Raw genomic sequence first — 14,183 nt, 5'->3', positions numbered from 1 at the left:
TGAAGATATCGAAGAATCTACCCTGATATTCTATTGAACCGACAAAAAGAACTCCAATTCCCGCAATATAGAGAAAAGCAATAGATATCCCAACGCCGTCTATTTTACCCTTTTTTTTTCGCCATGAATATCTCATTTTCCAACTTTTGGCATGACAGGGCATTCCTTGTCAACTAGGTACGTACGCCCTGGGAGCATTTGAGTCGTTATGATGGTGGTGGATCGAACGAGCTCGATCGACTTGGTGGCTCATACCAATTCTGGTACGGATGGTTGGGTAGCTTGAAATCGGCAAAGCTCAATGGGTTGACCGGTGTTTTCGTTCCCACAGGGCCCATGACAGGCGGTGTCAAAATTCTCGACGGTGTCAAGGACATGGAGGCTCTTCGGACCGCTGATATTACCGAATCCTGGCTGTTGTCTGTTTTTGGGCTCGAGGTGGGCATCTTCATACGCTCCCAACCCCATTCTCTCTTGAGTTCCATCTCAACGGCACCCAAACGCCAGCCATTTGTGCTATTGAACCTGTCAAGGATCTCGAGGATCTCGTCTTGTTCATTTGGGTTCCTCAGCACAGCAGCTGCAATTGCCAAGCAACGGATCGCAACTGTAGCAACCCCCTTGTCTGTGGTATGGGCGACAATGCCGCAGACCTGATAGGCATGCTGCAGCTGCAAGAACCGCAGCCTCTGCGAAGACGCTGGGGATTCCAGGGGATGCGTCTGTGAAAGGATGCAATGCGCAGTATGAGAAAGCAGTTGGCCTATTGTTGCCTCCCGCTGAATCATCCTAAGCACGGATTAATCACATGCTTTAGCAATCGGGATGATATTTCACGTACCATATGCCGGGAAATAGCGACTTGCTTGTCGACTTTTCCGCTTTCACATAACCAAAGGGTCGCATCTTTCTTGGGCAATGGATGTTCCAACCTTCACAGAGGTTTCTAAGCTCATGCCACTGAGAAAGGCGATTTCTTACCCACATTTGTTCGTTATGGGGGCTAATGTCATCGGGTCGGGACGCAGTCGCTCGGAAGTTCGCAACCTTTGCAATGATGTAGAGCGCACGGTGTACCCATGTCTGCTCGTCTTCATCTTCGTCATCGTGGTTATTGTTATGAGATCCAAGGCTCATTCCCCATTCGTCGGGACTCCACGTTGTCTGCCAATTTGTTGCCAGGCAATTGAGAACTTCAATTCCTATGTTCAACCAGAAGCAGGCCAGTCCAATCCCTGTACTCCTGGCGTCCCATCCACATTCGCGTACAAGAGCTCGCGAACCTGCTATGTGGCTCATACGCTGGGCAGGCTTTTCGCACATAATCTCGTATACATTCAGAACGATCGCTGTCGTGGCACACTCGGCAGTATTTCGATCAGGGTTCTGGAGACTTCGAAGGAGCTGCGTGGTCGCGGTGTTGTAGTAGAACAGCGCTTTCTCATGATTTTCCGGAGCAGCTAGAGAAGTGTGTTTGACACCGCATGCCAGAAGAGCATTGAGGAGCATTGTCGACCTCAGAGCGTGATACGGAATGCTTCGGGTGAAATGTTTCTCCCGGTTGAACGAATCCATCCAAACAGCAACTTCTTCGACAAAGACTTGCATGTAATGGATTTCTTCGGCTGATGTCAATATGTTGCGGCCCACCGGCTCGTTGCTTTGGGTTGCTGAAGAAGGTTGCACATGGTCAGCCTCGAAGGCTTGTTCGACGAGCGGCCTTTGAATTCGAGGCGGTGTGTCCAGCTGGGGTATCACCAAGTTTTCCGCCTCTTCTGTTGAAGTTTGCTGTGCCAGAGGACGGTTCCTCATCGCCATCAGCTGCTCTGGAAATACTTCTGCTCGTGGAGTTACAACAGCCTTTGTTGATGACGATGGTGTGGCTATATGGGACGCGTCGCTCAGCGTCCCATGTTCGTTTTCGTTAAGCTCAAGCTTGATACCGGTGTCTGTTTTAAACCTTGAGTTTTCTGAAGGTCCAGCTGCGGCGTTAGCCTGAGAATAGTTGAAATGGTGTTGCGCACCAGGTTGAAGTCTATCAGCTGATGCATCTATACCTTGAATATGAGCTGCGGTGGCTGAATTCACTGTTTCGTACCGGTCATCGCTGTCTTCAACAACTTCAGAAGCGTAAGGCGCATATCGTCCAAGTCCGCCCTGATATTCTGAAGCAATGTCCCGCGATTCATCTTGGAACTCGACTGCGACTCGATTAGCACAAGTCATTCATCTTGGCGGACTTCATACCTTCCCAGCCTCCGGGACTTGGTATAGCGGCAGGTCGATGGAGGTTGACATCCAGAAAGTTAAGACGTACTCCCCTTTTACATTCACGGCCTCGCTTTCGGCAATTCATGCAATCGGGCACGGCTTCGTCACACTTGAGATGTCTCTCACGGCATGTAAGACATCCTGTTCGGACTCTTTTTCCTTTGACTGGAGTCGGATTTGACACCGGCATAGGACTTTGAAGAGTCATCTCTCTGGGATTTTCCATGGATAGATCTGTAGGGTCTTGGCTGATGTTCGGGGGTTCGGAGATCGGTGTCGCCCCCATATGTGAATCCCGTTGAACTTCAAAATCGAACATCTCAAAGTCGAGGTTGTTGTTGTCGGTCGCATAGGGTCCTGGTGAATAACCTTGCCATTCCACAGGGAACGGCATTGTCTGCCTTTCATTGGAATCTTCATTTTGCATCGCCGCACCGAAACTGACACCAAGAACGGCGATGTCATTTGGGCTTGCTTGAGCAGACACTATAAACTACCTGGCTCTCTACAGGAGGCCAGGGCAATTGTGTGGGATTTCCCGTTCAGATTGCTGAAGTAGACGGGACAGCTTTGGAGGTTTGGTGTTGCAGAATGAATGCTTTTGCTGTTACATTTGAGGCCAGATGACGGGCCACCTACAAGTCGAAAGATTCTAGAAGATCGAACGGAAGCATGGAGTGAAATCATTGCTTGGGCCAGGCCACGGCTTCTGGTCCGGTTTCCCTACCCCGGGCTCGGTATAGAAAACCGTCGCAGGTTCGGGATTGTCGTTGTGGCTCCACAGTCGGAGTAAGGACTAGGAGCGATAAGGCGGGGTGTAGTAATGAACGACCATGAACAAGAGAACGAACCGGACGGGACTTGATGAATATAAATTCAAGAGTGCATCGATGCCGGTCAGCATTAGGTGTCTGAGCTTCTCCTCAGAGCTGAATGTGCCCGCCAGATTCCGAGCGCTGCATCACGGTTATATGGCGAAACACCATGACCTTAACCAAGGTACGCAAGCCAATAATCACGGAGCGTACTCCGGCTGTCGTGCGAGTACAAGTAGCCTCTTCTCTCGGCTGTGATTCGGAGAGCAGGCTGGCTGGTACTGAGACCATTACACCGGATGGCGTCTGTGTTCAATTTCACTTCTTTCCTGTCTTATTATTAAGAACAGAAAGGAGCATGCGTTCAAAGAGGCGTGATGATGCTGGGCGCTACAAGATCCAAGTGTCCGGCCATATGGCTCAACCTGCATGACAGATGCATGCAAGACTATCCACCAAAGTTGGCGACGGAGCTTATAGGACAACCCTGGAGTTGGTTCCTTGAGGGAATTTGGCTGTCAGGTATGACTCGAGTGTTATATGTATGGATTACACATGTGGCGCCCAGGATTGATGAAACTCGGCTTACATGCTAATGCCTGAAATTACCGGAATCCGGAAGAGAGGGATGCTCGTATTAGGATCGAACATGGCTTCCATCCATCCGCAGGCTTCGCTTATTGAATCGGCTGTCAATGTTGCTCGTGCACCACGATGTCTTTTCCTGCGGCAAGAGTCAGCCCCATCAGACGATGTACGATGCGAGTGAGCTACACGAGTTGAGTGGCACGGGTACGCCCGAAATATACAACAATTTTGGGAATTCGGTTGTAAGTGATAGGTAGGACGAAAGCAATAGCCCAAAATAACTCGGGCTTGACAGCCAATGGTAGCACATAAAAGTGCTACCTCAGAAAAGATATTTCCAGTTTGGAATAGATGGCATTTTTAGAGACATATACAAATTGTTCATGCATAAGTTACTAATGTATCTAGATTGCAGATACCTAAATTACCATGTCGTCTACTCCGTTGTCTAAGTGTTCAGAGATTCATTGGATGATCCGTTTGTCCGTATTGATCAGCCAGCTATGTGCCTTCTCAGATCTCGTCCGAAACAACACAGAATAAAAAGAAACTCTTTCTGTGGCTGATATGATCTCCGAAGTGTAATTGAATGAATTATTCGTCAGTCTGGACATGGCCGACAGGCTAATGTTGATGAATATGGGCTTCATACAATGATTGTCCCACAGCGACTTCTAGAAAACTGGCCCAACCAAAGCAGCGCAGCTTCCAATTCCTCATCATGACAACCTACACATACTCATCAAAACCATGGATCCTTCAACACCAACACCGAAATCCATATTGCGCGGACATAAATCTCAAATTCACACAGCAGCATTCATTAGGTCCAATGAGCGCCTCATTACAGGCGATTCGGATGGCTTCGTGGTGCTATGGGACCTCACAATAATGCGCCCACGAGCCGTTTGGCGTGCCCACGAAAAGGCTCTACTAGGAGTTGGCGGCTGGGGTGACGACAAAATCATCACGTAATCGCTCCGTCGAAAATCAATATCAACTCGAGAATGCCTTTGCTGACAACAGTTTGCAGGCATGGTCGTGATTTGAAGCTCATAGTGTGGAAACTTGGCGAGGCAGATGAGGAGCACCTCAGCACAGCATTGCCAGTGGAAGAAGTTGCAGCACCAAGACCGCAACCATGGATGTTACATCTCCTTGAGGTCAATACCTTGAACTTTTGCGCTTTTGCCATCTGTTCAAGTGCGCCTGGCAACATCGATACCGCCTCTGAGGTGCTGATCGCGGTGCCTAATACTTTGCACTCAGATGCTGTATGGAGAACCTCTACCATATTGTGATCAGGGCTGATATTCATAGATCGACATCTACCAATTACCTTCGCAAAGACGAATTCACACCATCAAGGCTGGTGATAAAACGGGCATGGCCATGTGCCTTGCTCTCCTGCATCACAAAGACGCTCTCACGCTCATTGCTGCCTTTGAAAATGGTTACGCAACTATGCACCGTCTTGAGTCCGATGACCAATGGGTCACAACGTACCATTCCCAGGCCCATTCACAGCCTGTCCTGTCGTTGAGCGTCTATAACGACTACTTCATCACGTCTAGCGCCGACTCTATCATCGCCAAACATCCTATTCCCACCGATCTGTTCTTTCCTCTGGAAGACACTGTACCTCCCGAAAGCACCGAGCGTGTAGTAGAGATAGTAGACGAAGAACCTAAGGCGAAGTCATTTCTATCTACTGGCCTGAAGGCTTCATCGTCACAGGGGCTGAAGTCTTCTCGTAAGGGCATTGCGTGGAAAGATCCGCTCAAAGCTATCAACACCAAACACTCCGGACAACAGAGTCTAGACATACGATCCGATGGAAGGATCTTTGCCACTGCGGGATGGGATTCAAAAGTGCGAGTGTACTCTACAAAAACCATGAAAGAGCTCGCTGTTTTAAAGTGGCATGAAGTCGGATGCTTCGCCGTTGCATTTGCTGATGTTAGAATATCGGATCAGACAGAGGAGGAAAACTCTACGTCTGACAATAGTCAACGCACGGGGAGTTCAAGCACGCGGACGGGGTCGTTGATTCGAACAGGGCTGAGCGTCAAAGAGCAACGAATAGCTACAGCGAGAAAAACACATTGGATTGCGGCAGGGGCGAAAGACGGCAAGATTAGCTTGTGGGATATTTATTAGCTATGTAAACAAGATCCTATAATGGATACTGCTTCACTAGATGGATTCGTAGCAAATTCCGCCCTGCTCTACGAAGCGGGAAAGGAAGCCTCTCCTGATGAAATGTGATCGAAATGGGCCAGCCTGACTTTCGAATAAACGTGTAAAAGCAAAAACAACAACGCCGATAACTTGGAACCAGAATACAGTCAGCTCATGGTATCGTCAAACGCCTAATTACACCATTAGGTCCCAATATCCTAGTGTAGGCCATAGATGTACTCACGATCAAACTCCCAACATCCTTTGTCCGCGTGCCGCACTTGTCTGTGACTGACATCAGCGAGAACTGTACACTTGAAGTGTTTTATGGACGAGAGCCCACCATCATGAGACGAGTCGCCGACTTGTTTCCATTTGACAGCTCAGACCATATTCTGATCACCCACGCGGTAACGAGGGCATCACGAAGTTCCTGGGTCATCTCTGCAGTGACGAATAGACTTATACGGCCTTGTTCATCCTGAATTTCTCTCGCTATTATGTCGCCGTAGCAGTCTCTCCATTCATATGCGACGCCTTTACTCCGCGATTCGCAAGCTTCGTACAGGACACCATCGGCTCGAAACTTGCGACCCGGCCCTCTCACCATCCGCTCGAACCGAAAGCCCTTGAGCTGGCGCAGAATATTACCGGAGCGGAAACATGACACTCCAAAGCTTGTTAGCGCTCGTTGTGAGGTAGCTTCGGCATGGTACGGGAAGGACGGGAACTCGGCAGCAGTGGGATGCTTGAGATCGAAGAGGTGTCGGTTTTTCAGCACGACCTGGGGAAGACCGGCCGATGTCTTTGTAACAGGGTCTACGCGCTCGACTTTGACATTGCGATCGTTATCGTGGAGGTAGCTGATGTCGTGGGAGAATTCGTAGAGCGGGGGGTCTTGGGGGTCGGTTGAGTAGATGAAGCGTCCTGCGATAAAGAGCGTTGCAGGGCCGAGGATTGGATCTTTAGGGCGGGTTATAGTGGTGGGGCTTGTGTAGTTGGGAGCAGCAGTGGTGTTGTAGGAGGGCAATTCCAAGTCGGAATAGCTAGGCGGAGGCAGAGCCGTCATTTTTGGATGCAATGATGATCGATAACCGGTGATAGATCTACTAGGTAAATTCAATGAAATAAATGGGAAACTAAATATTAATGCAACTGTCGCGTGCAGTGATTCACTGTCTAACTACAGGACTTCCGAAGCTGTTATGACGTGTATCACTACTAGGGGCGGCAACGACGGGCTAGTTAAGCCATAGCCTCACAAGCGGAGATCAGTGGGCTCATAACTAAGACTTCGCCCCAATCCAGTTTCACAAGGCTCAATGAACAGCGTACTTTGGTGCAATATTGACTGGTCATTGGTGCATCCTGGTATTTGTGATATTTCCTAATAAATACGACAATAATACGCCAAAACTCCTATTCCACAGTACAGTCCCCAGACCCCTGTCATATGCTCAGAGTTTCACACACTTTTCAGCTTCCCTACAGACGAGAACCAAGGTTGACGTGTACAGACTTGGTGTTGCTGTACGCCTCGAGGCCAGCCTCACCGAGCTCACGGCCAATACCGCTCTGCTTAACACCACCGAAGGGGATATAGGGTTCGCTGTCTTGTGTACTGTTGATCCAGACCATACCGGCCTCGATCTCAGCAGCGACGCGGTGTGCACGCTCGACGTCCTTGGTGAAGACAGCTGCACCGAGACCGTATGTAGAGTCGTTGGCGAGCTTGAGAGCCTCCTCTTCGTTGCTGAACTTGGTGATGACAACGACAGGGCCGAAAATCTCCTCACGGAAGACTCGCATTTGGTGATGCACGTCACCGAAGACGGTGGGCTGGACGAAGAAACCCTTCTTGGAGGCATCGACAGGCTGGCCACCAGCGAGCAGAGTAGCGCCTTCAGACTTTCCAATCTTGATATACTCAAGAATACGGTCGTACTGCTGTCGAGAGACTTGGGGACCCTGATAGGTCTCGGAATCCCATTGGTGGCCGACCTTGCTGATAGTCTTGGTGGTCTCGATGAATCTCTGGACAAACTCGTCGTAGACCTTGTCCTGAACTAATAGGCGAGAAGTAGCTGTGCAGATCTGGCCCTGGTTGGACATGATGCCCATGTGTGACCACTTGACAGCCTCATCGAGGTCACAGTCGGAGAAGACCAAGAGAGGCGACTTGCCACCCGTCTCAAGGGTAATGTTCTTGAGGGTCTTGGAGGCCATCTCCATAATCTTAGCACCCGTAGCAGTTGAGCCAGTGAAGGCAACCTTCTCAACAAGAGGGTGCTGAACAAGAGGAGGACCAGCCTCGCCACCGTAACCGTTAAGAGCGTTGAAAACACCAGGAGGGAATCCGACGTCCTTGAAAGCCTGGCCAAGGAGAAGGATGCTGAGGGGTGTTTGCTCGGCGGCCTTCATAACGATGGTGTTACCGCATGCTAGCGCGGGACCGATCTTCCAGGCGGCCATGGCGAGAGGGTAGTTCCAGGGAATGATCTGGGCAACTACACCGAGAGGTTGGCGGAGAGTGTATGCGAGCTTGTTGGGGTTGGCGGTGATAGTTTGTCCGGTGATCTTGTCGGCCCAGCCAGCGTAGTAGCGGATAGTGTTGATGACCTCGACAACGTCGCCGCCCTCAGCATCAGCGTAAATCTTACCTGTCATTGTGTCAGCGATTCGCAAATCAAGCATTTGGTGGTGCTATCTTACCATTGTCCCAGGCCTCAGAGGTAGCGAACATCTGTGTGCGCTCCTCAATGTAATCGGCGAGCTTGTTCATGAGAGCGCCTCGCTGGGGAGGGGGCATCTTCTTCCATGAGGGTGCATGGAATGCGGCGTGGGCGGCCTTCACAGCCTTATCGACATCGTCGGCGCTGGCTGCATGAACTGTGGCGATTTCCTTCTCAGTACTGGAAATATCACATTAGCTGGAGTTGGAACACTGGGGAGAATCTAACTCACGCAGGGTCGATGGATGTAATCGTTTGCTTCGATGAGCCAGGAACAAACTCGTTGTTGATGAAGAGACCAGTCGGCTGCTTATACTTGACGCCGTTGGGGGCCTCGAGGTTTACGAACAAGTCCGACATGTTGCTGAAGCGTTTCTGTGTAGTTGAGATAGATCGGCGGCTAAGAGGAGATGATGGGAGTCGATACGGCGAATGTGGTAAAGGTCGAGATAGAGAAGGGTACACTGAAGGACAGTAACAGAAACCAACGAGTGGAAGTCTCAATACAAGGGCAGCGCCCATCTTCTTATAGCTCCTCAGAGACATGGCTTGAGAGGGGTAGCTCGGGGTCCAATCCAACCAGACACCTCCGTCTTGAGTCTAGCTAAGTATGTACAGTACAGTATCTGTCTGTATCTGGAGTCTAAGTTATCACCTGCATCCCCCGCAGTCAATGGCCTCGAGAATTACGCTCTTGAGCAATTGATAAGCTTCAGAAGCTCTCGTAAATGTGCAACTTTTTGCCTCCTTTGGGTAAAGGCCATGTACGCCGCCGGCGGATGATTGAGGGGCCGGCAATTGGAGGTTGGAGCTGTGGTTCAACGTCATGAAACCGCTTAGACCTTACTGATTGAGCTTAGTTGGACTGTTGCCCAGATCAGGTAAAAAGACACGAAGCGAGGCGAGCGATCATGACAGCTCTTATCGATAACAGCTACCGAGGTATCAGTATGAAGAGTCAATTGACTTTGGTATGGACGTTGTAAGCGCTTTTCTAATGATGGATGGATGGTTGGTTGGCTTACTTCACTACCTTATTCTGCCACTTCCATCAACCGTCCAAGATCCTATTTGTTCCATGCTGAGAGTATCGATCAGTGGTTCGTACATACACAGTGCCTTCTCGCCAATTCATGGACCGGCATCATTCCCGGACCGCATAACTCACCATATACGGTATAGTGAGTGGCCAAGTCAAAGTCTTTGTTGGAGAGGATCATGCCCCACAAGGCTGCCTGTCAAGTTGAAGCTGGCATGGATGTTAATCGAGAAGATCTTCCTGTCAGTCTCGACGATATATCAAAAAGAAAGATTGCTCTGAAGGATAAATTCCTTTCTGAAAAGACATCCTGACATATCACCTCATCCTGTTAATGCCAACACCATCTTCCCAATGTCGCCTTTAGCCGCCATCATCATCGAATCCAATGTCTCCGATCAAAGTCTCCGACATGTGAGATCAGATCCTGATCATTCAAGAGCTTATTTATCAGAAACTACCCCTCTTAGGGTCAATTCCAAGATGATCTCCAACCAACCCCTCTATCGCTTCGTCAGCAGAAAAGCTTGGCCCTCCAATACCAACAGAGCCGCTTGGATATGGCCTCATATCAGTGCATCGTTATTTGCAAACTCCGCCAGCTTTGGTCCGCCGTGGTCCGTCATTCGTCCGTGAACACGATTGCGGAATGACAATTCATCCCTTTCTTACAGCAACAAAGAACCACCGAGGACCTATCCGCGGATAAGAAACGAGACACGCAAATAATGTGACTGGCGGATGATGACTCTCGACTTTGTTCTTGGTATGCCTAGGGTCCGCGACCAACTCCTAGAGGATCATCATCACCTCTAGTCTCTAGGCCGTTGGGAATTTACTGTTTAGGCGCTCTGATAGGACTGGTACTGCAAGATTCTCCCAGCAGAATGCTGACAGGTGAGATAAGATGAGCCAACAAACGAGGGCTAAATCCGAGACTCTTGGTGTCTTGCAATCCCTTATGCAGCATCATTTTCCCTATGAGTCTTAACTCCGGGGCTACCGAAGGGTCGTCAGACTTTGTCTTACTGTCCACTCCGCGTATTCAAGCTTGGCTGTGCTTCTTAGCTGGTGAACTTGAGTTGGCGATGTTATGTTACGTCTTATTTGGCTAATTAGGCACTTGCTCGTTCCCTTTTCGGTCAAGTGAGTCATTAGATTGCCATTCTCCGACCCTCTCGTGCGTGCAAAATCGTCCATCTCAGTGCTGAGCTGGTGTAGTTTTAACACGAAGATTATATTATATTATGCCAAGCGTTATGCGGGACCACTATGAGGTTATCTGACTTCGGGCCAAGTCTCCGTGTAAGCGATTCCCAACAAGACGGATAACCTAGATAGATCCTTGACAAGATATCGACTTACACCGAATCTTCTCGTACCTAGCGAAGAACAGCAACAACCACACGTGGCATAGGATGGCTCTATTATGGCAACCTATCCTCTTTTGAGATTGCTTATTTGGAAACAGCCTCTTTTCTCCGCCTGTTCGGACCAATATTGTCACAGATGGTTTCAAATTCCATCAACGCCACAAACATGCAGCTCATTTTCGGCACAATAACGCTCCATAAGCTAAAACATCGTGCATTTCAGAATGAGTATGAGCAAGGCCCCGTCATTAAGGCTCATTCAGATGTCCGCAGGTATTGGTGAGCGTTTCATTGTTAGCGTCGGAGCCTTGGCTGGTTCAAGCCCAATTGGGCTTACGAGATATCATCATGGAGGGTGTAGGCGCGGACATGTGGTGGAGTCCGCCACTCCGCAGCCTCTTTACTGGCTGGCTGCTTTGTCTTATGCCCGGCCGTTATGCTGACAGCCCATACTATGCGCAGCGCTGTGATGCGATATCGTTATGCTTGGGGCGGATTTTGTGCAGGGCCTTGACCTTAACTCCTAGGACCAGAAAGGTCAGACTGTTAGTGAGATGAGATTATCTCATTGTTCTCGTGGGTTATAAAGATAGTCGTATCTCGCTGTCAACCAAAATGTGCCAGTCTTTCAGAGTATTGAGACCAGCTCTCGAGCACTTATACAATATCTACCCCCTTTCCTCAGGGTCAGAAACTTCCATATAAGCTTAATTCAACACCATCCATAGACTTAAGCTTATAGGTAAACGAAAATCAGACACCATGTCTGCCGAACCAAAAAGTCTCGAGGTCCCTGCGACCACGGATCGCCCCGAGTCTACAACTTCAACACTTCGAGGAGAGGATGTTCAGGAGAAGAAGGAGGAGAAACAAGATGAAGACATTGAGGCCGGCACAGTCTCAGGTAACAACGACAGTGATGAGGTTGACGAAGATGAATATCCTACCGGCATTAACATGTTCTTCATTGTTCTTGCTCTTGTCATGGCAGTCTTTCTCTTCTCTCTTGACTTGGTAACTCACGCCTCCTTCACAAGCCAACATTCGGAGAGCTAACATAGGCCGTGCAATAGACTATTGTGGCAACGGCTATTCCCAAGATCACTGATGAGTTCAAGGGTCTTGACAAGGTAGGATGGTATGGTGCTGCTTTCTTCATGACTGTCGGTGCTTTCCAGTCAACTTGTAAGTCACAAAGTCTCAGCTCCCTTTTCACCCAAATTGTCGCTAACACTATCTAAGGGGGTAAAATCTACAAGTACTTTCCCCTAAAGACATCCTTCATCGTCGCTATTCTCATCTTCGAGCTTGGCTCTGTCATCTGCGGTGCCGCTCCCAATGCCGAAGCCCTCATCACTGGCCGAGCCATCGCCGGCGTTGGTGGTGCTGGTCTAGGTGCTGGCGCTTATACTATTATCGGTTTCTCTGCTCCTCCTAAGAAGCGACCTGCTTTCACTGGTATTATTGGTGCCGCCTACGGTATCGCCAGTGTCATCGGGCCTCTCCTTGGTGGTGCCTTTACTGATCATGTCTCGTGGCGGTGGTGCTTTTACATCAACCTCCCCATCGGAGGAGTCTCTGCTGGCATCATCTTCTTGTTCTTCAAGACTCCCCGTGCTGCTATTCCCGTCAAGGCTCCTCTTCTTGAGAAGTTTCTTCAGATGGACCCCCTTGGAATTGTTCTGATGATGGGCCTCACCATCTCGTACATCCTCGCTGTTCAGTATGGTGGACAGGCTCACGCTTGGGACTCCTCTGTTGTCATCGGTCTGCTCGTTGGATGGGTAGCCATCTCTATTGTCTGGGCGATCTCCTGTTATGTTCAGGGTGAGCGATCCATGATTCCTGTCCGCATCCTCAAGAACCGCACCGTGTGGGTTATGAGCGCCTTTGCTTTCATCTTTGCCGGTTCTTTCTTCCTCGCCATCTACTACATCCCCATCTACTTCCAGTCTGTTCACAACGCTTCTCCTACGAGCAGTGGTGTTCGCAACTTGCCTCTTATTCTCGCGGTCACTTTCGCCACTATTATCAGTGGAGGTCTTGTCACCGCTACTGGCTTCTACCAGCCTCTCCTCATCGGTGGTGCTGCCCTTGCTACGGTTGGTTCTGGTCTCCTGTACCTCCTCGACGTTGACACTTCTACTGGAAAGTGGATTGGCTACCAAATCATTGCTGGTGTCGGCTGGGGTGTTGCCTTCCAGATTCCCATGATTGCTGTCCAGGGTACTGTTGACCCTAAGGATCTTGCCTCTGCTACTGGCATTCTTCTATGTAAGTTCTCTCTGCTGGTGATTGTTGAGAACAAATAGCTAACTGTATGTAGTCTTCCAGGGACTTGGAGGTGCCTATGTCGTCTCTGCAGGACAGGCTGCCTTTGTCAACCAGATGCTCCTCAACATTGGCGAGAATGCTCCTCAAATCAGCAAGGGACGATTGATTCTCACTGGAGCTACCGCTCTTCGTGAATCCTTCAATTCTCAGGAACTTCCTATCGTCATTGACGGTTACATGAAGGGCTTACATATCGTCTTCGCCATGGCTATTGCCTTTACTGGCTTCTCATTCCTGATCAGCTTGCTCACTCGCTGGAACAAGCTCAAGCTTGAGAACCTCACTGGCGGTGCTGCTTAGAGTTCCCTTCCCTTTCCCTTTCAAATGTCGTTGGTATGATAGAAACATGTGTAGGGAGGGGTATAAGCTTGAGAAGACCGCCTTACAGGTCTTGATGGATAACGAGCACCCAAGTTGAGCCGGGTTTCAAATCATAGAATGGTGGCCAGGTTATGGTCAGAGCAAAGACAATCTCCTATTTTAGACGTCTCAATGAATACAAAATTAATGTTTTTATTTGCATACTTCGGATAGGCCGTTTCCAATACCCAGAATTAAGATGAAAACAATATCAGTTCCCCATGTCATGTCTATTACGTTTGTTTCCAGATATTCGAAGATTAATATCGATATTTACAACACAACATCGTTAATCAGAGAGTCTTAATTAGGTGAATTATGATAATAAGGGAATTCGAGAGCTCCATTGAGCATCACTAACGTAGTCAATGTCGCTTTGTATTGCAGAAAATAGAAGGGTACAGGGTAATCACCTTTCACATGCCCCCGACCTCAACTCCAAAAAAGATACAATACCCCTGCCATCTCCAACTCCACCAAGAATTCCGAC

At 49.2% G+C, this 14,183-nt stretch overlaps 5 protein-coding genes across 5 annotated transcripts; 2 read left to right on the top strand and 3 right to left on the bottom strand.

Moving 5' to 3' along the window:
* Positions 1-206: 206 nt before the first annotated feature.
* On the bottom strand, positions 207-2,665 carry FTJAE_7868 (transcriptional regulatory moc3; the record flags this gene model as incomplete). Its single annotated transcript, XM_037354625.1, has 5 exons — positions 207-580; positions 654-789; positions 842-932; positions 986-2,201; positions 2,248-2,665. The coding sequence occupies 5 exons, from the start codon at positions 2,663-2,665 to the stop codon at positions 207-209; spliced, it is 2,235 nt and encodes a 744-aa protein (XP_037205052.1).
* Positions 2,666-4,424: 1,759 nt separating this feature from the next.
* Positions 4,425-5,834, top strand: FTJAE_7867 (ASTRA-associated 1; the record flags this gene model as incomplete). Its single annotated transcript, XM_037354624.1, has 3 exons — positions 4,425-4,645; positions 4,708-4,948; positions 4,995-5,834. The coding sequence occupies 3 exons, from the start codon at positions 4,425-4,427 to the stop codon at positions 5,832-5,834; spliced, it is 1,302 nt and encodes a 433-aa protein (XP_037205051.1).
* A 346-nt stretch (positions 5,835-6,180) lies between these two features.
* Positions 6,181-6,924, bottom strand: FTJAE_7866 (uncharacterized protein; the record flags this gene model as incomplete). Its single annotated transcript, XM_037354623.1, has 1 exon — positions 6,181-6,924. The coding sequence occupies one exon, from the start codon at positions 6,922-6,924 to the stop codon at positions 6,181-6,183; it is 744 nt and encodes a 247-aa protein (XP_037205050.1).
* A 416-nt stretch (positions 6,925-7,340) lies between these two features.
* Positions 7,341-8,947, bottom strand: FTJAE_7865 (aldehyde dehydrogenase (NAD+); the record flags this gene model as incomplete). The annotated part of the gene is made up of 3 exons (XM_037354622.1): positions 7,341-8,515; positions 8,568-8,767; positions 8,820-8,947. The coding sequence occupies 3 exons, from the start codon at positions 8,945-8,947 to the stop codon at positions 7,341-7,343; spliced, it is 1,503 nt and encodes a 500-aa protein (XP_037205049.1).
* Positions 8,948-11,761: 2,814 nt separating this feature from the next.
* FTJAE_7864 (HC-toxin efflux carrier TOXA) lies at positions 11,762-13,633 on the top strand (the record flags this gene model as incomplete). The annotated part of the gene is made up of 4 exons (XM_037354621.1): positions 11,762-12,013; positions 12,073-12,184; positions 12,242-13,273; positions 13,326-13,633. 4 exons carry the CDS (start codon positions 11,762-11,764, stop codon positions 13,631-13,633), a joined length of 1,704 nt encoding a protein of 567 aa, XP_037205048.1.
* Positions 13,634-14,183: the final 550 nt, after the last annotated feature.

This window comes from Fusarium tjaetaba (assembly GCF_013396195.1).
Source record: "Fusarium tjaetaba strain NRRL 66243 chromosome Unknown NRRL66243_c0000160, whole genome shotgun sequence".
Classification (NCBI taxonomy): domain Eukaryota; kingdom Fungi; phylum Ascomycota; class Sordariomycetes; order Hypocreales; family Nectriaceae; genus Fusarium; species Fusarium tjaetaba.
The sequence above is the reverse complement of the archived record's forward strand: the minus strand, read 5'-3'. Positions and strand labels throughout refer to the sequence as shown.